The sequence below is a fragment of the Oncorhynchus clarkii genome, chromosome 17 (genome assembly GCF_045791955.1).
Source record: "Oncorhynchus clarkii lewisi isolate Uvic-CL-2024 chromosome 17, UVic_Ocla_1.0, whole genome shotgun sequence".
Classification (NCBI taxonomy): Eukaryota; Metazoa; Chordata; class Actinopteri; order Salmoniformes; family Salmonidae; genus Oncorhynchus; species Oncorhynchus clarkii.
Window position 1 is genome coordinate 61010437 of NC_092163.1, and position 25937 is coordinate 61036373.

Genomic DNA, 25937 nt, shown 5'->3' on the forward strand with positions numbered 1-25937 from the left:
CTTTACCTATTGCCAACCTTTATTTAGGCATTTTGAAACACTTCCTTCTTTCCCTATTACGACAGTCATCTAATCCAACTATCAATTGTCAATTTACGGATACAATTGTGGCTGGTCAGATCAGCTCACCAGTAAATAGTTCACACCGCAAGTCAGATGGCTTGTTGCCGAAAATGGCGCATGTTCAGAAAAACAACATCAGCTAGCTACATCGGCTATTACATCAGCTAGCTACATCGGCTATTACATCAGCTAGCTACATCGGCTATTACATCAGCTAGCTACATCGGCTATTAGCTCCTATCTAATACAGTGCCTTGCGAAAGTATTCAGCCCCCTTGAACTTTGCGACCTTTTGCCACATTTCAGGCTTCAAACATGAAGATATAAAACTGTATTTTTTTGTGAAGAATCAACAACAATCATGAAGTGGAACGACATTTATTGGATATTTCAAACTTTTTTAACAAATCAAAAACTGAAAAATTGGGCGTGCAAAATTATTCAGCCCCTTTACTTTCAGTGCAGCAAACTCTCTCCAGAAGTTCAGTGAGGATCTCTGAATGATCCAATGTTGACCTAAATGACTAATGATGATAAATACAATCCACCTGTGTGTAATCAAGTCTCCGTATAAATGCACCTGCACTGTGATAGTCTCAGAGGTCCGTTAAAAGCGCAGAGAGCATCAGGAAGAACAAGGAACACACCAGGCAGGTCCGAGATACTGTTGTGAAGAAGTTTAAAGCCGGATTTGGATACAAAAAGATTTCCCAAGCTTTAAACATCCCAAGGAGCACTGTGCAAGCAATAATATTGAAATGGAAGGAGTATCAGACCACTGCAAATCTACCAAGACCTGGCCGTCCCTCTAAACTTTCAGCTCATACAAGGAGAAGACTGATCAGAGATGCAGCCAAGAGGCCCATGATCACGCTGGATGAACTGCAGAGATCTACAGCTGAGGTGGGAGACTCTGTCCATAGGACAACAATCAGTCGTATATTGCACAAATCTGGCCTTTATGGAAGAGTGGCAAGAAGAAAGCCATTTCTTAAAGATATCCATAAAAAGTGTTGTTTAAAGTTTGCCACAATCCACCTGGGAGACACACCAAACATGTGGAAGAAGGTGCTCTGGTCAGATGAAACCAAAATTGAACTTTTTGGCAACAATGCAAGACGTTATGTTTGGCGTAAAAGCAACACAGCTCATCACCCTGAAAACACCATCCCCACTGTCAAACATGGTGGTGGTAGCATCATGGTTTGGGCCTGCTTTTCTTCAGCAGGGACAGGGAAGATGGTTAAAATTGATGGGAAGATGGATGGAGCCAAATACAGGACCATTCTGGAAGAAAACCTGATGGAGTCTGCAAAAGACCTGAGACTGGGACAGAGATTTGTCTTCCAACAAGACAATGATCCAAAACATAAAGCAAAATCTACAATGGAATGGTTCAAAAATAAACATATCCAGGTGTTAGAATGGCCAAGTCAAAGTCCAGACCTGAATCCAATCGAGAATCTGTGGAAAGAACTGAAAACTGCTGTTCACAAATGCTCTCCATCCAACCTCACTGAGCTCAAGCTGTTTTTCAGTCTCTCGATGTGCAAAACTGATAGAGACATACCCCAAGCGACTTACAGCTGTAATCGCAGCAAAAGGTGGCGCTACAAAGTATTAACTTAAGGGGGCTGAATATTTTTTTTTTTGATTTGTTAAAAAAGTTTGAAATATCCAATAAATGTCGTTCCACTTCATGATTGTTGATTCTTCACAAAACAATACAGTTTTATATCTTTATGTTTGAAGCCTGAAATGTGGCAAAAGGTCGCAAAGTTCAAGGGGGCCGAATACTTTCGCAAGGCACTGTATCTTAGCATCATGTTATGAGTGGCGGCTGGCATAGGAGCAGCTTTGCTGTGTAGAGAGAAGGCCCAATAGCCGATGGACTACACAAGGCCAATAAGACAAGACTAAAACATCTACCTCAGCTCATATCAGTTGACTTCCTGGTAACAGTGTGCCTGTTGGCGAGATGCTGTTGCTGCATCTCATAAGCGTAAACAAAAGCAGAACTGACAAGAGGTCTTTACCATGTCAGCATGCGTCACCCTCTGCTCCGCTCGGCTCTAGGCATGAACATTATCAGATTTCTGCATGCGTTGGATGTGAAGAACACAACTTTGTTTGGTCAAATGAACTGTCTGACGAACATTGTGTGCGATTGTAGAATGACTGTGGAATACAAGTCCCTTGTGATGTCGCTGCTCAGTGGACAGATTAAATCAAATCTACCATAGAGGTCAAAGGCTTCACAGTAAGATCACACCCAAACTCCTCAACTATTAGACGCCATATACAATGTGGAACTGCAAACGACTGACTGTGAAATACCTCCCAGATATAGGATTATGCTGATATGACAGCCACATTGAGAATGTGGGAATAAGCAGAGGCCTTATGAGTAGATTTGTCAAGTGATCCTATGGTTGGGATGTGGTGAAGAGAAGAGAAGCTAAAAAGAAGAACTGGGAATAATATCTCAAAGCTCGAAATCTACATCTCAGCTGCTCAACAAGACGTGTGTGACTTCATCTTCAGACAGGAAATAAAGAGGAAACGGGATGAGGATTGGAGGAATGCCACCGTCTCTGTCCTCCTTGAGGAATGACCACGGTGACGAAGAGGCTGTTGACAGGAGTACTCAACATCATGTGTTCAGAATTAGAATGGATCTAAATGGTTCTCAAGAGCACAATACGTTCCATCCAGGCAGGCAGAAAGAGTCTGGAGCACAGCTGAGAGCCCATTCACAATACGTTCCATCCAGGCAGGCAGGCAGGCAGGCAGAAAGAGTCTGGAGCACAGCTGAGAGCCCATTCACAATACGTTCCATCACTCAGGCAGAAAGAGTCTGGAGCACAGCTGAGAGCCCATTCACAATATGTTCCATCCAGGCAGTCAGAAAGAGTCTGGAGCACAGCTGAGAGCCCATTCACAATATGTTCCATCCAGGCAGGCAGAAAGAGTCTGGAGCACAGCTGAGAGCCCATTCACAATACGTTCCATCCAGGCAGGCAGAAAGTGTCTGGAGCACAGCTGAGAGCCCATTCACAATACTTTCCATCCAGGCAGGCAGGCAGGCAGAAAGAGTCTGGAGCACAGCTGAGAGCCCATTCACAATACGTTCCATCCAGGCAGGCAGGCAGGCAGAAAGAGTCTGGAGCACAGCTGAGAGCCAGAATCAGAGCAGTGGTCGTGTGGTTCAAAAGATCCTCGATGTCCAAAACAGTCTTGAAGGAAAAGCAGCAGCTCCTTGGTAAGAAGCCAATTCAATCTATTAAAGTATTATTTTGAAATTCCCATATTTAACAATTTAATTCAATATTCAAGTGTGCGGTAATTAAATGTATGTTTTTTTTGTTTGTTTCAGACCTTCCGCAACACTCACTCATCCTTGATGTCAAGACCAGATGGAACTCTATCTAATGATGGAGAGATTGATGGAGCAGTATCCAGCCATCCAAGCAGCAGCATTGGACCAACGACTGCAAAAAGCAACCTGGACCGTCTGAAGGATGAGGACTTCCATAAGGCTGAGGAGTTTGTCCAGCTCATGAGAATCCTCAATACATCCACACTGTATGTGTCATGTGAAAAGAATGCCCCCTGTGGACAGATCATACCCATCCTCCACAAACTGGAAGAGCACTTCACTATGAAGCATGAAGATACAACATTTGTGGCAACCATCAAAGAGAAGGTGTGGGAGAACCTCTCTGAGCGCTATCAGGATGAGGACATTCAAGCCTTCCTGCATGAGGCCACAGCAATGGACCCCAGATTTAAAGGGAGGCTGAGTGACGCTACCTGGGCCAGACTGAGGAAGGCAACTGTTGAGGCCAATGTGAGAGGAGCAACACCAGGGTTGTCGGAGCAGACAGACACAGAGCACCAGACACAGGAGGAGGAGTCTGAAGGTGAAGGAGAGGAAAAGGAGGAGACAGTCCCTCCATTGAACAAAACGAGGAGTGCCTTGGAGGAGCTGTTCTCAGAGGACAGAGAGTTGAGGTTGACAATCCAACAGGACACCTCGTCCCTCACCATCAGCGAGTGTGTTTACCTAGAGGTCGAGCTCTACAAAGGCGTGCATCCCATCCCCATCTCCATGGTTGAAGATCTTGTGATGTGGTGGTGGGAGAAGAGAACTACTCTACCACTCCTCACAAACACTGCAACAAGCTACCTCTGTGCTCAAGCCTCCTCCACCCCTAGCGAGAGGGTATTTTCGACTGCAGGGAACACAATAAGCCAGGAGAAGTCCCGACTTCTGCCAGAGAAGGCAAATATGCCGGAGTGGCAGGTAACCTAGTGTTTAGGGCGTTGGACTTGTAACCGAAAGGTTGCAAGATCGAATCCCTGAGCTAACAAGGTAAAACTGTTGTTCTGTCCCTGAACAAGGCAGTTAACCCACTGTTCCTAGGCCGTCATTGAAAATAAGAATTTGTTCTTCACTGACTTGCCTAGTTAAAATAAAGGTAAAATAAAAATGTTGCTCTTTCTCCAGAAGAACTGCTAAGAACTGTTAGTCCTTCTGCAGCCTACCTGCATGCCCCACCTGTGTTGCTCTATACCACTGTCTTTTCTTTTACAGCCTACCTGCATGCCCCACCTGTGATGCTCTATACCACTGTATTGTCTTCTGCAGTCTACCTGCATGCCCCACCTGTGTTGCTCTATACCACTGTATTGTCTTCTGCAGCCTACCTGCATGCCCCACCCGTGTTGCTCTATACCACTGTATTGTCTTCTGCAGTCTACCTGCATGCCCCACCTGTGTTGCTCTATACCACTGTATTATCTTCTGCAGTCTACCTGCATGCCCCACCTGTGTTGCTCTATACCACTGTATTGTCTTCTGCAGTCTACCTGCATGCCCCACCTGTGTTGCTCTATACCAATGTATTGTCTTCTGCAGTCTACCTGCATGCCCCACCTGTGTTGCTCTATACCACTGTATTGTCTTCTGCAGTCTACCTGCATGCCCCACCCGTGTTGCTCTATACCACTGTCTTTTCTTTTACAGTCTACCTGCATGCCCCACCCGTGTTGCTCTATACCACTGTATTATCTTCTGCAGTCTACCTGCATGCCCCACCTGTGTTGCTCTATACCACTGTATTGTCTTCTGCAGTCTACCTGCATGCCCCACCCGTGTTGCTCTATACCACTGTATTGTCTTCTGCAGTCTACCTGCATGCCCCACCTGTGTTGCTCTATACCACTGTATTATCTTCTGCAGCCTACCTGCATGCCCCACCCGTGTTGCTCTATACCACTGTATTATCTTCTGCAGTCTACCTGCATGCCCCACCCGTGTTGCTCTATACCACTGTATTATCTTCTGCAGCCTACCTGCATGCCCCACCCGTGTTGCTCTATACCACTGTATTGTATTCTGCAGCCTACCTGCATGCCACACCCGTGTTGCTCTATACCACTGTATTATCTTCTGCAGCCTACCTGCATGCCCCACCCGTGTTGCTCTATACCACTGTATTATCTTCTGCAGTCTACCTGCATGCCCCACCCGTGTTGCTCTATACCCACTGTATTTGCTTTAGCAGGAAAATATTGTTTATTTCATTTGTTTTACATTATCATCACCACAACATTATAGTCTATAATAGTGATTTGTTCAAAACATTGCTATTTTTTTTGCTGTAAATAATTGTATATTTATTTGACATTTCAGAAAATAAAACAATGTTAATTCTGTTCTTAATTTGTTTCATTTTCTTTCGTAAAAAAATAACAAAAAGAATCGATAAGAATACCGTTAAAGTACCAGACTGATAATCAGTATCGGTAAGAGTAGAAAAACCATCCCTCGACATTTCACGGACCATTCACACCACTACTAAACGCTTCCACATGCAAAGACAAAGAGAGACATTCTCCACCTACCACCTACAGTTAATTCACTACTATAAATTGAAACTACAGGAACAGCTAGCTATACTCACATCACATCACATTGTTAAAAAAAGGGAAACTCCTGCCTTCTGGATTTACAACCGAGTTCAAATCTGCTGAGCCTGCATCGTTCATCAGGCGAGCCACACATCATGTTGATGAAGCTTAAAAAGCTTGAATGTAAATGTAAATTAACTGAGTGTAGCTTTGCCTTTCCTTCTGACTGATCACAGGCTGTATAGCCCACTGACTGACTGACTGACTGACTGCAAGCTAAGTCTGGGTGTCTGAGACTGGGTCAGCCAGCCCGGTGTAGTGATTAAACAGCATCACATGGAGTTACCCTGCACTGTGCTGTGTTCTGACATGATCCAGACACTAGATACCTCCTCCCTGACCCCTGACCCCATTTTTCATGCTGCATGGTCAGGTTTGCCTGGTCTGCCCAGCCCAAGCCCCATGGAGCGCCACACACACACTGATCATACAGCAAACACACACAAGGACATGCTCAATAACACATGCATGCATTCACTCTGGGAGTCTTGGCACACTAATCCACTCCCATGGTAGCTTGTGTGTGTGTGTGTGTGTATGTGTTCATGGGAAGTGTGGGGGGGGGGGGGTTTGGGGGGGGGGTGTAGAGGAAATGTTGACAACTGTCATATGTAGACCAGAGTAGAGCCACCCACACATACAACTGTTATTTGTATCATAACCTTGGACATAATGATAATAATCTAATCTGCAACCTATTTCCCTCAAATACAGTTTAGTGATCAGACTGGATACCTCACAGCCTCAGACAAATTATTACATAGGAAATGTCAATCAAAGACATGTCTCTCTTTGTGATATACAGCGGGAGTCCTGTAAAATATACACGGTATAGAGTGTGGGAATGAATTTCGAAACTTTGACCAATTACATAATCAAGTTGACTGTGTCAATACAGCAGCATGGCCACATAATGGTATGTAGTACACAGTGGCAGCTCAGTGTCATGCGTGTGTACTGTAATCCCTCCCATAACAATAGCACACAGAAACTGTTGGTTGTTATTAAAATGCCTCAATCAGCACTCAAACATGCTATGCCCAACCTGTCCCCTGAACTCGAGGGATGATGCAGAAACCTTCACGACCTGATGAACAATAGCCTAATCAGCAGTCTTTTGCTTTTCCATTCCGTAAACTGTGTGAAAATGACAGACGCCTTGAACCAACTGAATATGGGTTAGATGGCCCTTTGCCAAAAATATTTTCCCAATTAAGCCTGATTAGGGAGAAACATTCCCAGACAACGTAAATTATTAAAACCTGAAACAGAACATGGTCATGTGAGTGTATCGCCATGGCATCCCCTCCGTTCCTCCCCACCTCCAGACAGGATCTGGAAATGGGCCAGGTGGAGCACTGGGACTGGAGTGGGAGCTGATTGGCCAGATTCTTGATAATTGTCTCAAGTAATTTATGGACATGGGTAGGATTGTCAGTCTTCCGAATAGACAGAGGAGACTCACCATAACTAGAACCATGTGTTGAATTGGGATTTTGAGGTATGGAACTGCCATGCTAATGTACAGGTTTCCCATCAAGAGGCTCTTAATCAGTGCCAACAAAGTAGGCATATGTGCTCAGGATGTATAGAGCAAATAGAAGTGTAAAAAGAGTATGGTTTTGCTAAAAAAAAAATATTTCTCTTCCTGTGATTTTTTTCTCTCTTTGGACAAACTTTTGAAATCAGTCAGATCCCAGAGTAACACTCCATCTCTGTGGCTCTGAGCATCTCTATAAGCCTGCAAGACACATTGGGTTCCGGTCACACTGGCTTAGTGTCAACCTATATGGCCAGGCCGAGTCAAGTTGACCATGAATGGTTCCCACTGGCCAGAGCTGCTCTTTGTCTGCTGATATTGCAAAATTCCACCCCAAAAATATTTTGCTAGCAATTTCATTAGATTGTTGTTGATATAGTCCCAAAATGTGTTGCATGTCAGCAATCAAGTTAAGCTCTTTAAAAAGACATATGATGCAAATTAATGCTGTTGTCATCCTACTGCTGAGGTACAGGCAGAGAGGTTGGGATGTAGTCAACTATCAGTAAGTGCCTTAGGACTAATGGGTGGTCTACAGACCAAATATTATTTGGCCCACAACATCTGTACTCTCCAATCATATAAAAGTAAAATGCTGAAATCCAAGGCTTGTGGGTGTTGCTATAAGGAGGAAGGGGCATTTCAACATGCATACATGATAGATACATGATGGAGTTTATTAGTCACATGCACAGGGATGCAGATGTAATCACAGGCAGGGTACAGTGAAAAATAACAACAATATATACACATTTACAACTGCAGCAATGATACATTGGATTCGTGGGTGGGGACAACAGGGTCATACATTTTATGAGGATGTACATCTGACAGAACTAAAACTTTAAATGGGATTCTGAAAAGTTGTAAATTAATCAGGACATAATTATTGAATAACCTGTGTGTGCCTCATCCACTTTAATACAACACGTCATATGGATGAATGAAGCGCTATAGACGCTGCTGCTTCTGTGTCATCTCTTACCTTGTCTGACTGTTTTCAATCTGACGGGACCCTTGCAATTATTTATCACTGTCTGTACATCATACAGAGGCAATCCAGAGATCGATAGGTTCTCTACTTCCAATATCAACTCCCCCTCCGTTAATTTTCCATTTTTGTAAATAACGATATCCTCGTTAACTTGTCCGATGAAGGCGAACTCTCCGTTCTCTGCACCGCCCAGCAATGGCACATTCAAGTCACCCGGAGCGTCTTTGAGAACCGCGCACTCGTTAACTTTGGTGGTCCAGTGATTCTTCTTTTGGATCACTTTGGCCATGGTGAATATGCCAAACCAAACAGGTGGTCTTGACGACTAATAACAATATAGACAACAAAACGAGTCTCAGAATGTAATATCAAAATCAGACGCAGCAAACTTTCTTTTTCTTTCCCTGAAGCATGAGTGCTGCTGTCAAAAACTGCTCATTGTTCACACAAACAAAATCAAGCCATTCTCGTCTGATGGACCACTTCTATTGACGTCTTGAGCAGCTGGTCTTAATTTACAGGTATTGTTTTTCTTATCTTGTTAACATCTTTGCCGAGTAAACGCTGCCACAAACGTATAGTCTCCACTTGTCAAATCCTTTCTCAGTTCCTTTTTTATGAAACCACTTTAAATATTTCCCGTTCAAGATCAAAGCGATGAAGGTTTTACTTTGAATAATAGGTGATTTGGTTGGTGGCACCACAACGGCTCCTTTAAACAGGTACAACGTTGTCGTGTGTGTTGTTACATTTCGTCCCACTGCGTGCAGTAGCGATCGGGATGTGCTGATAGTAAAATGAGCGCATGCGTCCTGTTTCCCTCCGGAGTCCAGAGGGAAAGCCTAATGGCTTCACCTATTACAAGGTCCTAATGCTCCTCAAACGAAAAAAACAAATTTAAAACATAAAACACATTGTGGATGCATTTAAAACACACATTGTGGATGCATTTTAGGATATACAGTATTTTAAATATAACAATTTGGCCAAGTAATGTATAATTTATGCATTTTTAAATGTATTTTTGATGCGTGACATTGCAGACAGAAATACTCCTCAGCAAGCCTCCCCCACCCACTCATATGAAGAAGTCGAATGTGGAGGTCCTGAGCTGGCGTGGTTACACGTGGTCTGTGGTTGTGAGGCCGGTTGGATGTACTGACAAATTATTTAAAACGACGTTGGAGGCGGCTTATGGTAGAGCAATTAACATTCAATTCTTTGGAACATTCTTGCAGTCAGCATACCAATTGCGTGCTCCCTCAAAACTTGAGACATCTGTGGCATTGTGTTGTGTGACAAAACTGCACATTTTAGAGTGGCCTTTTATTGTCCCCAGCACAAGTTAATGATCCTGTGTAATGATCACGCTGTTTAATCAGCTTCCTGTCAGGTGGATGGATTGTCTTGGCAAAGGAGAAATGCTCACTAACAGGAATGTAGACAACTTTGTCTACAAAATTTAAGAGAAATAAGCTTTTTGTGCATTTGGAAAATTTCGGGGATTTTTAATTTCAGCTCATAAAACATGGGACCAATACTTTACATGTCGGTTTCTATTTTTGCTCAGTGTATGCTCGAAAAGTATTCAGACCCCTTCACTTTTTTCCATATATTTGACTTTACAGCTTTTATGTTACATTCTTTCTGCATCAATCTATACACAATACCCCATAATGACAAAGAAAAAACAGGTTTTTAGAAATGTTATCAAATGTATATAAAGTGTAAAACAGAAATACCTAATTTACATAAGTATTCAGACACCTTTCTATGAGACTCGACATTAGCTTAGGTGGATCCTGTTTCCATTGGTCATCCTTGAGATGTTTCTACAACTTGATTGGAGTCCACCTGTGGTAAATTACATTCATTGGACATGATTCGGAAAGGCAGTGCATGTCAGAGCAAAAACCAAGCCATGAGGTTGAAGGAATGGTCCATAGAGCTCTGACACAGGATTGAGTTGAGGCACAGATCTGGGGAAGGGTACCAAAACATTTCTGCAGCATTGAAGGTCCCCAAGAACACAGTGGCCTCCATCATTCTTAAATGGAAATAGTTTGGAACCATCAAGACTTCCTAGAGCTGGCCGCCCAGCCAAACTGAGCAATCGGGCTGAAGGGCCTTGGTCAGGGAGCTTACCAAGAACCCGATGGTCACTGACAGAGCTCCAGAGTTCCTCTGTGGAGATGGGAGAACCTTCCAGAAGGACAACCATCTCTGCAGCACTCCACCAATCAGGCCTTTATGGTAGAGTGGCCAGACGGAAGCAACTCGTCAGTAAAAGGCACAAGACAGCCCACTTGGAGTTTGCCAAAAGGCACCTAAAGGACTCTGAGCATGAGCAACAGATTATATTGTCTGATGAAACCAAGATTGAACTCTTTGGCCTGAATGCCAAGCGTCACGTCTGGAGGAAACATGGCAGGGTCGAGGGAAAGATGAACGGAGCAAAGTACAGAAAGATCCTTGATGAAAACCTGCTCCAGAGTACTCAAGACCTCAGACTGGGGCGAAGGTTCACCTTCCAACAGGACAATGACCCTAAGCACACAGCCAAGGCAATGTAGGAGTGGCTTCAGGAAACATCTCTGAATGTCCTTGAGTGGCCTAGCCAGAGCCCGGACTTGAACCCGATCGAACATGTCTGCAGAGACTTGAAAATAGCTGTGTAGCGACCCTCCTCATCCAGCCTGACAGAGCTTGAGAGGATCTGCAGAGAAGAATGGGAGAAACTCTCCATATACAGGTGTGCCAAGTTTGTAGTGTCATACCCAAGAAAACTCAAGTCTGTAATTGCTGCCAAAGTTGCTTCAACAAAGTACGGAGTAAAGGGTCTGAATTGTTATGTAAATGTCATGTTTCATTTTTGCATAAAAAAAAACAATTTGCTTAAAACCTGATTTTGCTTTGTCATTAACCTGTTTGGGATAGGGGGCGGTATTTTCACGTCCGGATGAAAAGTGTGCTCAAAGTAAACTGCCTATTCTCAGGCCCAGAAGCTAGGATATGCATATACTAGGTAGATTTGGATAGAAAACACTCTTACATTTCTAAAACGGTTAAAATGATGTCTGAGTATAACTTATTTGGCAGGCGAAACCCCAAGGACAAACCATCAAGGATTTTTTTGTTGTTGAGGTGACTGTGTTTTCAATTGCTTTTCTATGGGAATCTAGATTTCTGAGGCATCTGGTGGCAGTTCCTAGGGCTTCCACTAGATGTCAACAGTCTTTAGAAATTGGTTGATGTTTTTCTTTTGAGTAATGAAGAATTATAGCTGTTCAGACTGAGTTTCGAGTCTAGTGTACTGTTGAGTTTGGGGCACGCGACCTAGTGCTCGCTCCACTTTCATTTTATCCGCTATTGAATACCGTTTATTCCATCTTAAATTTTATAGATTATTTACGTTTTAAAATGACTAAATTTGGATTAGAAAAGTTGTTTGAAATGTTTGGACCAAGATTTCAGGTTTCTTATTAGATAATGTGTAGTCATGTTGGGCAAGTTGGAACCAGTGTTTTTCTGAATCAAACACGCCAAATAAATTGACATTTTGGGGATATAACGATGGAATTAATCGAACAAAATGACCATTTGTGATGTTTATGGGACATATTAGAGTGCCAACAGAAAAGGTAAGGCATTAATTATATCGTTATTTCTGAGTTTTGTGTCACGCCTGGCGGGTTGAAATATGATTGTCATGTGTTTGTTTGATGGGGTGCTGTCCTCAGATAATCGCATTTGCTTTCGCCGTAAAGCCTCTTTGAAATCTGACACGGTGGCTGGATTAACAAGAAGTTAAGCTGTATTTTGGTGTATTGCACTTGTGATTGTATGAAAGTTAAATATTTCTAATAATTTATTTTAAATTTCGTGCTCTGCAATTTCGCCGGATGTTGTCGAAACGTTCCACTAGCAGAACCCCTAGCAGTAAATGTAGGTGTATTATGTGTAGATTGATGAGGGGGATGACAATTTAATACATTTTAGAATAAGGCTGTAATGTAACAAAATTTGCAAAAGGTCAAGGGTTCTGAATACTTTCCGAATGCACTCTAGCCTACTACAATACCCACCCCATCCTACTAACTAGCCCAGATGGAGCTATTATTCCTTTTACGTTGTTTGCGTCCAACTGGAATCTTTGCAGCCAGCTATACACTCGTGTCCGGCTCATGCATAAAACATCCTCCATTCAGGCTGCAAGGGCGTCGATATTCTCCTTAACTAGCCTTAATGACGAGCCGCCCCCCCAATAAAATGAAGAATAGGCGTACTTAATAAAACACATTTTCCCACCACCATGCTAGAGTGGCTAATGCTACCGATCAGGTTGCAGTGGTCTGGTGTTTACCCTGGCAAACTGTCATGTCAATGTCAGGAAAATTGTGTTTTATTAAGACAGTACCCATATTTTTCCATTTTTTTGTTGTTGGGCTGGAGGAGGGGGCGGCTAACCATTAAGGCTAGTTAAGGGGGAAATCAATGCCCTTGCAACCTGAATGGAGGATGTTTTATGGGATGAACGCTGAAAATAAGGTCTGAGGTTAACAGAGGCTTAGAATATCTTATACATTTTGTTGTATGAGATAATATCAGTCAGTTAACATGACCTTTATGAATTATGAAGCTTTTGTGTGCTTGTTTTGATTACATAAATGGTTCAAAATTCACAAACATTAACATTAGCTGATGAAGATTATCTCATCGAACAAAATGTACTAGATCTTCTAAGCAGGTGTTACCAACAGACCTTATTTTCAGCATTTATCCAACCCCCCCCCCCCCCCCCAAAAGGGCTTTAGCCCCATAGGCTTTGGCCCCAACAAGCATGGCTGAGTTAGTGCCTTACATTAATTGGTTGACCAATCACATCAGATCTTTTCACGGCAGCTCTTTTTCAGAGCTGATCTGATTGGTCAAAATACCAATTAGTGAAATAAAGATCAGAATTGGGCTGCCTGTGTGAACGCAGCCTTTTACTGGTTTGGAATGGAATGCAGATCACTTGGCCAGGTGAAATAAATGTGTTCTTCTCTTTGGAGTCCAGTAATTCAGGTTTTTCCTGTGTGACATTCTTCCATCTCTCACTGGAACTTCCCCTCAAACCAATGGACAGACATTCACACCCCTCTGTGCCCTACTAATATGGAGCCCTGGTATGTGTATTCTTTCATTTGAGTCGAACACAAAACATGTTTAAAATAGTGTTCACCATTATAGGACCTACAACTATACAATTTTACAATAGGCTATATTAAACATAATTGTGATAACTGTCAACGTCATCAGTTTTATCATCAGCACACCATCATCATCATCATGAGAGAGAGAGAGAGAGAGAGAGAGAGAGAGAGAGAGAGAGAGAGAGAGAGAGGCATTAGACAGCTGGGCTGAGGCGTAGGAACAGGAAATGTTGTTTGATGGAATCAGATGGGCTGTGCCTCTCACCTAGGGAAAAGCAGATGAGCTTTTACAAACCTAAAAATAACATTCAAAGTACTCTCTATCCCACGGGAGGGAAGCCATTGGCCTGGATGGGACGGGAAACGGAGTGAGTGCTTTTAAGCCTAAACTGTGTAGCTTCTTCTTAGATCAGTTAATCAGACACAGGAACAGTTTATCAAGCCCAGGGCTATAGAGTTAAACCATACATTTCCACTCTGGATGTATGTAAATAGTGTTAACCATAGTGTCAACCAGATGTTGTCAGATGCAGCATCGCTTAATTTACCTCTAGTAAGATAGTACAGCCTACTAATACATTCAGAGTGGTGATCACATAGAGGTAAGCAGAATAATAATAAGTATCCCATTATACATTGTAGCATTTGTGTAAGTGTCCCATTACACAAGTGTCCCATTACACATTGTCCTCGCTGCCTCTCCTTGGACCCCTGATCTGGTGAAGCTGGATAGGTGAGAGTCATCATTATATGCTGTAAGTGATATTGTTATCACTTCTCTAGTGCTTGTCAGTTCCAGGGTCATTAGGGAGAGGACAGGAGGAGAGAGGGAACCCTTTAAAAGAGTGACATGGTGTGCCAGTGCTAGTCAGATGTACTTTGACCTTCATTGGGGGTCGAGCAGAGCCAGTGCCAGCTTCCTGTCACACTGTGTCAGCCAAATCAGACAGACGGGTACAGCCAGGCCATTCTCCCATGGCCACTAGTTTTTATGTCTCCTCTATATGTCTCAGACTCTTATCTTTCTCTCTCTTTCTCTATTGCTCTTTCACTCCTTCTCTCTCTCTCTCTCTCTCTCTCGCTCTCTCACTGTCATTCCCTGACCTTAGAGAGCCTTTTTATGTCTCTATTTGGTTTGGTCAGGGTGTGATTTGGGTGGGCATTCTATGTTCTGTTTTATATGTTTTTGTATTTCTATGTTTTGGCTGGGTATGGTTCTCAATCGGGACAGCTGTCTACAGTTGTCTGATTGGGAATCATACTTAGGCAGCCTTTTTCCCTTCTGTCATTGTGGGAAGTTAACTTTGTTAGAGGCATCATAGCCCTGTTAAGCTTCACGGACGTTTTGTATTGTTTTGTTGGCGACATTCTAATAAAGAGGAATCACCTTGGTCCGCTTCTTACGACGTCCTTGACACTCACACTCTCTTTCTCAGCAATACAGTGCCTTGCGAAAGTATTCGGCCCCCTTGAACTTTGCGACCTTTTGCCACATTTCAGGCTTCAAACATAAAGATATAAAACTGTATTTTTTTGTGAAGAATCAACAACAAGTGGGACACAATCATGAAGTGGAACGACATTTATTGGATATTTCAAACGTTTTTAACAAATCAAAAACTGAAAAATTGGGCGTGCAAAATTATTCAGCCCCTTTACTTTCAGTGCAGCAAACTCTCTCCAGAAGTTCAGTGAGGATCTCTGAATGATCCAATGTTGACCTAAATGACTAATGATGATAAATACAATCCACCTGTGTGTAATCAAGTCTCCGTATAAATGCACCTGCACTGTGATAGTCTCAGAGGTCCGTTAAAAGCGCAGAGAGCATCATGAAGAACAAGGAACGCACCAGGCAGGTCCGAGATACTGTTGTGAAGAAGTTTAAAGCCGGATTTGGATACAAAAAGATTTCCCAAGCTTTAAACATCCCAAGGAGCAATGTGCAAGCGATAATATTGAAATGGAAGGAGTATCAGACCACTGTAAATCTACCAAGACCTGGCCGTCCCTCTAAACTTTCAACTCATACAAGGGGAAGACTGATCAGAGATGCAGCCAAGAGGCCCATGATCACTCTGGATGAACTGCAGAGATCTACAGCTGAGGTGGGAGACTCTGTCCATAGGACAACAATCAGTCGTATATTGCACAAATCTGGCCTTTATGGAAGAGTGGCAAGAAGAAAGCCATTTCTTAAAGATATCCATAAAAAGTGTTGTTTAAAGTTTGCCACAAGCCACCTGGGAGACACACCAAACATGTGGAAGAAGGTGCTCTGGTCAGATGAAACCAAAATTGAACTTTTTGGCAACAATGCAAAACGTTATGTTTGGCGTAAAAGCAACACAGCTGAACACACCATCCCCACTGTCAAACATGGTGGTGGCAGCATCATGGTTTGGGCCTGCTTTTCTTCAGCAGGGACAGGGAAGATGGTTAAAATTGATGGGAAGATGGATGGAGCCAAATACAGGACCATTCTGGAAGAAAACCTGATGGAGTCTGCAAAAGACCTGAGACTGGGACGGAGATTTGTCTTCCAACAAGACAATGATCCAAAACATAAAGCAAAATCTACAATGGAATGGTTCAAAAATAAACATATCCAGGTGTTAGAATGGCCAAGTCAAAGTCCAGACCTGAATCCAATCGAGAATCTGTGGAAAGAACTGAAAACTGCTGTTCACAAATGCTCTCCATCCAACCTCACTGAGCTCGAGCTGTTTTGCTAGGAGGAATGGGAAAAAATTTCAGTCTCTCGATGTGCAAAACTGATAGAGACATACCCCAAGCGACTTACAGCTGTAATCACAGCAAAAGGTGGCGCTACAAAGTATTAACTTAAGGGGGCTGAATAATTTTGCACGCCCAATTTTTCAGTTTTTGATTTGTTAAAAAAGTTTGAAATATCCAATAAATGTCGTTCCACTTCATGATTGTGTCCCACTTGTTGTTGATTCTTCACAAAAAATAACAGTTTTATATCTTTATGTTTGAAGCCTGAAATGTGGCAAAAGGTCGCAAAGTTCAAGGGGGCCGAATACTTTCGCAAGGCACTGTATGTCTGCCATTTGGTCTAAGATAATAAGTTGTTTTTCCTGACAATGAAAAATGTAGCAGTTTATGTTCATACATGGACACAATGATATATGGCATCAAAGATCTACATAAGCTGCACATATACAGTGCATTCGAGAAGCATTCGGACCCCTTGACCTTTTCCACATTTTGTTATGTAACAGCCTTATTCTAAAAATAAAAAACAGAAATGCCTTATTTATGGTGGTGATAAAAGCACCCAACTATCGTACTGTACTTGAGTAAAAGTAAAGATACCTTAATAGAAAATGACTCAAGTAAAAGTCACCCAGTAAAATTCTACTTGAGTAAAAGTATAAAAGCATTTGGTTTAAAATATAGTTAAGTATCAAAAGTTAAAGTATAAATAATTTCAAATTCCTTATATTAAGCAAACCAGATGGCACCATTTTCTTAGTTTTATATACGGAAAGCCACAGGCATACTCCAACTTTAAGACATAATTTACAAACGAAGCATGTGTGTTTAGTGAGTCAGTAGGGATGACCAGGGATTTCCGGTTGATAAGTGTGTGAATTTGACTATTTTCCTGTCCTGCTAAGCATTTGAAATGTAATGAGTACATTTGGGTGTCAAGGAAAATGTATGGAGTAAAAAGTACAATATTTTCTTAAGGGATGCAGTCAAAAAAGTAACGTACAGATACCCCAAAAAACGACTTATGTAATACTTTAAAGTACTTTCAACCACTATACATAAGTATTCAGACCATTTGCTATTAGACTCAAAATTGAGCTCAGGTGCATCCTGTTTCCATCGATCATGCTTAAGATGTGTATACAAGTTGATTGGAGTCCACCTGTGGTGAATTCAATTGAATGGACATGATTTGGAAAGGCACATGCTTGTCTATATAAGGTCCCAAGCCATGAGGTCGAAGGAGTTGCCCATTGTTGCCCATAGAGCTTCAAGACAGGATTGTGTCGAGGCACAGATCTTGGGAAGGGTACTAACAAATTCTTCAGCATTGAAGGTCCCCAAGAACACCCAAGACTTTAGTTTAGAACACCCAAGACTCTTCCTAGAGCTGGCCAAATTGAACAATCGGTGGAGAAGGGCCTTGGTCAGGGAGAGAGCAAGAACTTGATGGTCACTCTGACAGAGCTCCAGAGATCCTCTGTGGAGATGGGAGAACCTTCCAGAAGGACAACCATCTCTGCAGAACTCCACCAATCAGGCCTTTATGGTAGAGCGGCCAGACGGAAGCCACTCGTCAGTAAAAGGCACATGACAGCCCGCATGCAGTTTGCCAAAAGGCATCTAAAAGGACTCGGACCATGAGAAACAAGATTCTCTGGTCTGATGAAACCAAGATTGAACTCTTTGGCCTGTATTCCAAGTGTCACATCTGGAGGAAACCTGGCACCATCCCTATGGTGAAGCATGGTGGTGGCAGCATCATGCTGTGGGGATGTTTTGCTGCGGCAGGGACTGGGAGACTAGTCAGGATGGAGGGAATGATGAACGGAGCAAAGTACTGAGAGTTCCTTGATGAAAACCTGCTCCGGAGCGCTCAGGACATCAGACTGGAGCGAAGGTTCACCTTCCAACAGGACATTGACCCTAAGCACACAGCGAGCACAATGCAGGAGTGGCTTCAGGAAAAGTCTCTGAATGTCCTTGAGTGGCCTAGCCAGAGCCCGGACTTGATCCCGATCTAACATCTCTACAGAGACAATGAAAATAGTTGTGCAGCAACACTCCCTATCCAACCTTACAGCGCTTGAGAGGATCTGCAGAGAAGAATGGGAGAAACTCTGTTTTTGTTTCATGAGGAAAAAACACGATTTAATCCATTTTAGAATAAGGCTGTCACAACAAAATGTGGAAAAAGTCAAAGGGTCAAAACACTTTCTGAATGCATACATGTTTACATGTTGTTTCTGTTCTGGAGGGGTCTAATCATATAAATGTCAGGACCCCATCCTGAGACACGTATCAAATCAATGGTCTTATATCTCATCATATCCAAGGCACCACTTGCATTTATGATTCAGTGATGCCAGTGGAAGCCTAACTGTTTGTTTGACCATTTGCACTGGTTTCCATACACTGTTGTTAATGCTGAGTGGCTTCGTAGACAAAGGACCACCGGTCACCATGGTGACTAATCGTCAGGTCAATCCAAAACACTTTATGCTTCAATTGTGACAATTCACTTTTTTGAGTGCTTGAGATGTCTGTATTGGCAAGAATCCACAATCAATAGCAAGTGGATTTAGATATTCACTGTAGACGGTAACAGCCCCATCCATCATTAAGACATCATACTCAGTAAATTAAATCACCATCAGCTCATCTTCAAAGTGCCCAGTGGGGACAACTATCATTGCAGCACAGTTTTAGTGAGTTATCAACAGCATACAGTAGGTCTTTATCTAGGTGTAAACAGTAGTGGAGGTGCATTGTTCCTCTATCTCTCTCTCAGTCCACACCCTTCTGTACATACCTGAATGGACTTTTAAATTGACTGGCTGGACCTGGGAAGAGAGGGAGAGAGAAAAAGAAAGAAGTAAAAATAAAAAGTAATTGAATTAGGGGTGGAAAGGTACTAAATTTGCCGTTCCTGTCACAGGCCTCACCTCTCCATAGCATGCGAGAGAAGAAGAAGACTGTATGATGTTGGCCCTCACTGGATCTATCATGAAGAGAACATGTCTCTTTCTCAGTAATATCAGGTTTCATACATTCATACATGTTTCATGCATACAGGTTTCATGCATACAGGTTTCATGCATACAGGTTTCATGCATACATGTTTCATGCATACAGGTTTCATGCATACAGGTTTCATGCATACAGGTTTCATGCATACAGGTTTCATGCATACAGGTTTCATGCATACAGGTTTCATGCATACAGGTTTCATGCATACAGGTTTCATGCATACAGGTTTCATGCATACAGGTTTCATGCCCAGCTTATAACAGTATTCCAGTGGTACAAACTGGTCACCAAACAGTCTGTTAAAGATCATGCACAGTAGGCTACAGAACACAATGGCTGTTTCATTCAAGTTTGTAGCTATAAAGAGTAACAAATGCATTTCTTTGGAGTGCTCTATAGTTCTCTGTAGAACGACTGGGGAATGGTTACAGTAGTATAGTGAAATCACATAAGAGACTTTATGAAGGCTATAGTGCACTGCCAAGGGATGACCTCCTAATAACAACAGTGTTATATATGTGTGATATGCCACTACAGCAGAGAGATGGGTCTGAAAAACACAATCTTTAAATCTTTAAAATCTTTAAAACCACAATCTTTAAAACCATAAGCACATTTTCCCCTCTGCGGCCTGATTGTCTGTTATTCTGTATAATAGTGTCACTATACCCATTAACCCCCTGTATTGTAACACACTCCCAACAAGTCTGCCAGATATTCACTGACCTACTGTAACCAACATGTTTCTGTGTTAAACACTCTGTAAAAGAGGGTTCTGTAAAAGAGGAGGTCAATTTTTTGCTTCAATGTCTTTTTAATCTTATTTTCCTCTCTGGCCCGATAAAGACTTATTCGTCATAATATCCACAGAAAGAGAGAGAGTGAGAGGAAGGGAGGGGGAGCGAAATCCCTATTTTTATGTAAAGCAGAGCAGCAAAGCCCAGTGTTACCCTGTCAGATTACAGATGAGTGGTTCTCACAAAAAGGCCATCAGATTATCTGACACTATTTAGGATTGCTGTCATACCACCGGCAATGAGAGGCTATGTCATTGGGGGCTTGTAAATCATAATTTTTCTTACCAATACCATTCTGCAGTTCAGTATGTAGGTTATGTTTTGGTCTGAATTGTATCAAGCAATATCCAGAGCAACAGAGTGATGAGCACTCTCACAAAGTTAAAACAGTGCCAGAGGTCTAGATTTGAAACGCAGAAAAATAAACGCTGTACACAGGATATTGAACCATCTCAAATCATGTCAGCACTAAATTCTGGCTCATCTCCAAAGCAATATATTCCTTCTCTAGAATGAGAGATTCTGCGAATGCTTGATGTGATTTGGTGATAAGATTGAACCACCGGTTATGTAGAGCCTCTCTCTCTTGGCACATCCCTCGGGGACGGGCCAAATCTCTTCAGCATCCTGAGGTTGAAGAGTTGTTGTTGTGCCTTCTTCACCACGGTGTTGGTGTGATTAGGCCATTTAAACTTCTCTGAGATTTGTACTCAGAGGAATTTGAAGTTATTGATCGTCTCCACGGTGGCCCCGTTGATGAGAATGGGGGCGTGTCCAGCCTGGTTCCTCCTAAAGTCCACATTCAGCCCTTTGTTTTGCTAACATTGAGGGAGAGGTTGTTTACCTGGCACCACGCCTGTCGTGGGTATACAGGAAATACAGGAAGGGACTGAGTACAAAGCCCCCGTGTTGGGAATCAGTGTTGCGGAAGTAATGTTGCCTAACTTCACTACCTAGGGACGGGCCGTCAGGAAGTACAGGAGTCAGTTGCATAGGGAGGAGTTCAGACCCAGGGCTGTGAGCTTTGTAATGAGCTTATAGGGCACTATGGTATTGAAGATGAGCTGTCGATGAACAGCATCCTCACATGTGCATTCCTTTTGTCCAGGTGGGTAAGGGCAGTGTGCAGAGCAATGGTGATTGCTTCGTCTGTGGATCTGTCAGGGTGGTAGGCAAATTGGAGAGGGTCAAGTGTGTCAGGTAGGGAGGAGGTGATATTGTCTTTGACTAGCTTCGGGAAGCACATCACGATGGAAGTGAGTGCTACTGGTCGGTAGTCATTCAGTTCAGTTATTTTCCCTTTCTTGGGCACGGGGATGATGGTAAACATCTTGAAGCAGGTGAGTATAGCGTCCTGAGCTAGGAACAGATGTGAAAATGTCAGAGAACACAACAGCCAGCTGGTCTGAACATGGTCTGAGGGCACGGCTTGGTATCCTGTCCTGAATCGTAAGTAAAAGGTGTTTAGGTCCTCCGGTAGGGTGGCATTGGTGATCGTGATGTGTCTGTCTTTCTTTCCTGCCAAATACATCTTGTGTCCAACCCACTGATTTGCTCCTCCACTTTGTGCCTATACTTGTGTTTTGCCTTCTTGATCGATCTGCGTAAGTCGTATTTGTACTGTTTGATCAAACTATTGTCCCCGGTCACCTTACCCTGTTTATAAGCAGCATCTCTCTCTTTCAGTTTCCCTACAAGGCTGGTATCAATCCACATTTTTTTTATTCTGGAACTCTTTGAAAGGCACTATCAGTATCACGTCATCTATGCATTTTTTTATGAATAGGGTGACTGAGTCGGCGTATTCATTGATGTTATCTCCAGAGGCGACCCGGAACATATTCCAGTCCATGTAAACAAAACAGTCTCGGAAAGTGAAATCTGATTGGTTGGACTAATGCTGTACAGACTTGACCATCGTAACTTCCCTCTTGAGTTTTGTTTGTAAGTTGGGAGAAGCAAGATGGAGTCGTGGTCAGATTTGCTGAAAGGAGGACGGGGGAGGGCCTTATACCCGTGTTGAAAATGCGCGTAGCAGTGGTCAGCAGTAGAATTTCTGCAAGTTAGACAGTCTGTTAGACAGTTGTGTTGGGAATCATTTAGGAGCACAGTTTTCAAATTACTTTTGTTAAAGTCCCCCTCAACAATGAACGCCACAATGTGGTCTCCAGTTTATTCAGGGTCCAATAAAGGTCTTTGAGTGCCTTTTTGGTGTCGGCTTGGGGCGGGATGTACACAGCCATGACGATAATCCCATGTGTTGTTGGTCATAAAGCAGAACCCACCACCTTTTCCTCTTGCCAGAGAGTCTGCATCCTATCCGCTCGAAAAACTGGTTATATATAATCCGTTTGGATGTCGGAAGACAGCCAAGTCTCAGAAAAACATAGTATGCTGCAGGATCTGATGTCCCTCTGGAAGGAGATCCTCACTCTGAGTTTGTCAAGTTTGTTCTTTAATAATTGAACATTGGAGAGTACTATGCTCAGGTAATGGAGGAGGGGTCACCCGGCGTCTTAATCTCAGTAAGACCCTGCCATGTCTGCCAAGTAGCTTGGCGCCTCGCAGAAGAAGCTAGTCAATTGTTTTTCAGTCTCAGGGAATTTGGGGAGGTCGGGAGGACAGTGAGTACCCAGTGATTCCTACCTGGGTGTATGTAGTAATGCATGAAATGAACTGATCGTTCCACTTCATGATTGTGTCCCACTTGTTGTTGATTCTTCACAAAAAAATACAGTTTTATATCTTTATGTTTGAAGCCTGAAATGTGGCAAAAGGTCGCAAAGTTCAAGGGGGCCGAATACTTTCGCAAGGCACTGTATTTGATACACTGCTGATTTTGCAGGTTTTCCTACTTACAAAGCATGTAGAGGTCTGTAATTTTTTATCATAGGTACACTTAAACTGTGAGAGACGGAATCTAAAACAAAAATCCAGAAAATCACATTGTATGATTTTTAAGTAATTAATTTGCATTTTATTGCATGACATAAGTATTTGATACATCAGAAAAGCAGAACTTAATATTTGGTACAGAAACCTGTGTTTGCAATTACAGAGATCATACGCTTCCTGTAGTTCTTGACCAGGTTTGGACACACTGCAGCAGGGATTTTGGCCCACTCCTCCATACAGACCTTCTCCAGATCCTTCAGGTTTCAGGGCTGTCACTGGGCAATACAGACTTTCAGCTCCCTCCAAAGATTTTCTATTGGGTTCAGGTCTGGAGACTGGCTAGGCCACTCCAGGACCTTGAGATACTTCTTATGGAGGCACTCCTTAGTTGCCCTGGTTGTGTGTTTCGGGTCGTTGTCATGCTGGAAGACCCAGCCACGACCCATCTTCAATGCTCTTACTGAGGAAAGGAGGTTGTTGGCCAAGATCTCGCGATACACGGCCCCATCCATCCTCCCCTCAATACGGTGCAGTCGTCCTGTCCCCTTTGCAGAAAAGCATCCCCAAAGAATGATGTCGCTTCACGATTGGGATGGTGTTCTTGGGGTTGTACTCGACCTTCTTCTTCCTCCAAACACGGCGAGTGGAGTTTAGACCAAAAAGCTCTATTTTTGTCTCATCAGACCACATGACCTTCTCCCATTCCTCCTCTGGATCATCCAGATGGTCATTGGCAAACTTCAGACAGGCCTGGACATGCGCTGGCTTGAGCAGGGGGACCTTGCATGTGCTGCAGGATTTTAATCCATGACAGCGTACTGTGTTCCTAATTGTTTTCTTTGAGACTGTGGTCCCAGCTCTCTTCAGGTCATTGACCAGGTCCTGCCATGTAGTTCTGGGCTGATCGCTCACCTTCCTCATGATCATTGATGCCCCACGAGGTGAGATCTTGCATGGAGCCCCAGACCGAGAGTGATTGACCGTCATCTTGAACTTCTTCATTTTCTAATAATTGCGCCAACAGTTGTTGCCTTCTCACCAAGCTGCTTGCCTATTTGTCTGTAGCCCATTTAACCCTGATGTCCTTACACAGCTCCCTGGTCTTGGCCATTGTGGAGAGGTTGGAGTCTGTTTGATTGAGTGTGTGGACAGGTGTCTTTTATACAGGTAACGGGTTCAAACAGGTGCAGTTAATACAGGTAATGAGTGGAGAACAGGAGGGCTTCTTAAAGAAAAACTAACAGGTCTGTGAGAGCCGGAATTCTTACTGGTTGGTAGGTGATCAAATACTTATGTCATGCAATAAAATGCTAATTAATTACTTAAAATCATACAATGTGATTTTCTGGATTTTTGTTTAGATTCTGTCTCTCACAGTTGAAGTGTACCTACGATAAAAATTACAGACCTCTACATGCTTTGTAAGTAGGAAAACCTGCAAAATCGGCAGTGTATCAAATACTTGTTCTCCCCACTGTATATAGATAGGCAAGTTATCTTTACTTATTGTGTACATATTATTGCTTTTATTATGACGTGTTTTACTAATCTATTATTTCTCTATTTTCTTTCTCTCTGCATTGTTGGGAAGGGCTCGTAAGTAAGCATTTCACTGTTAGTCCACACCTGTTGTCTACAAAGCATCTCTCTCTCTCTCTCTCTCTCTCTCTCTCTCTCTCTCTCCCTTGAAATAACCCACGGGGGCCACACTGGTTGAATCAACGTTGCTCCCACATAATTTCAATGAAATTACATTGAACTAATTATGGAATAGACGTTGATTTGGTGTCTGTGCCAAGTCGGACCTGATGCACAGTGGATTTGAAAAGGAAACCATTGTTTGACTCTGTCCAGGTGCTCTTTTGTTTGCTTGACCTTGTTGGTTAGAGTGGCATGACGACTGCCAAGGTACACAATGAGGGGAGACGCAGTGACCTTGGTGCATTCTTTAGCCTACCAAGCATGACCTCACCCCCCAGACCCCCACCACAACCCTGTTCTGATTTGTCTACAATTCACAGCAGTGTGCCAGCATTTTCTTGTTTGTTTGGATCATTTGATTTTGGAGAGGCATGGGGGTGGGGGAAACACAACTTATTGTAAGTGTTGGCTATTCTGTTGATTGCTGGGGCACATAACTCATTGTACATTCACTCTGTGTTTGTTGGTAGTATTTGTTTAGATCTGCAACACTTAAAATGTAAGGTAAAAGTATACTGCTGTTTCTACTAAAATGGCCTTTTCCTCCATTCTAAATTTCTCTCTCTCTCTCCTGTTCAATGTTCAGTCAAGCAGAGAAGGCACACATACTGCTCCTCCACCTCCCCCTTGACCGCATGAGGAAAGCAGCAGAGTCTGGACACGTTCCAAAACACACCAAACAGAGTGGTCCCAATATTTCTTTATATGGCAGTAATGGCCGTTTCCTATGAGTCAGACCGTGGGGCCTTGGATGGGGGTTTAAAGTGATCCCCGTTTGAAATCCCAGCACTAATATGATCCATCTAAAAGACAACATGACTAAAATCATTCTGTTTTCATAATCCTATACCACCCCTCCAGTAATATACCAGCCAGCGAGGGAATTGTGAGTATGGGCCTCTGGCATGGGCAGTGGAAGTCCTTAGATCATAGAGAGTGAGTGTGAGTGGGCTGTGCAGAGGGAGGAGGAGGGGGACACTAATGAAACACATTTGCCCTGTTATATG

General features: G+C 43.0%; 1 protein-coding gene across 7 annotated transcripts in view; it reads right to left on the minus strand.

Annotated features, from left to right (window-relative positions):
* Positions 1-9313, minus strand: part of LOC139371215 (membrane-associated guanylate kinase, WW and PDZ domain-containing protein 1-like) — a 173765-nt gene extending 164452 nt beyond the window's left edge. For all 7 annotated transcript variants that reach the window (XM_071111409.1, XM_071111408.1, XM_071111407.1 and 4 more), the window contains exon 1: positions 8565-9313. In XM_071111409.1, the coding sequence (XP_070967510.1) occupies positions 8565-8862 (298 nt within the window). In that variant the 5' untranslated portion in view covers positions 8863-9313. The remainder of the gene's footprint in view (positions 1-8564) is intronic.
* Between the last annotated feature and the right edge of the window lie 16624 nt (positions 9314-25937).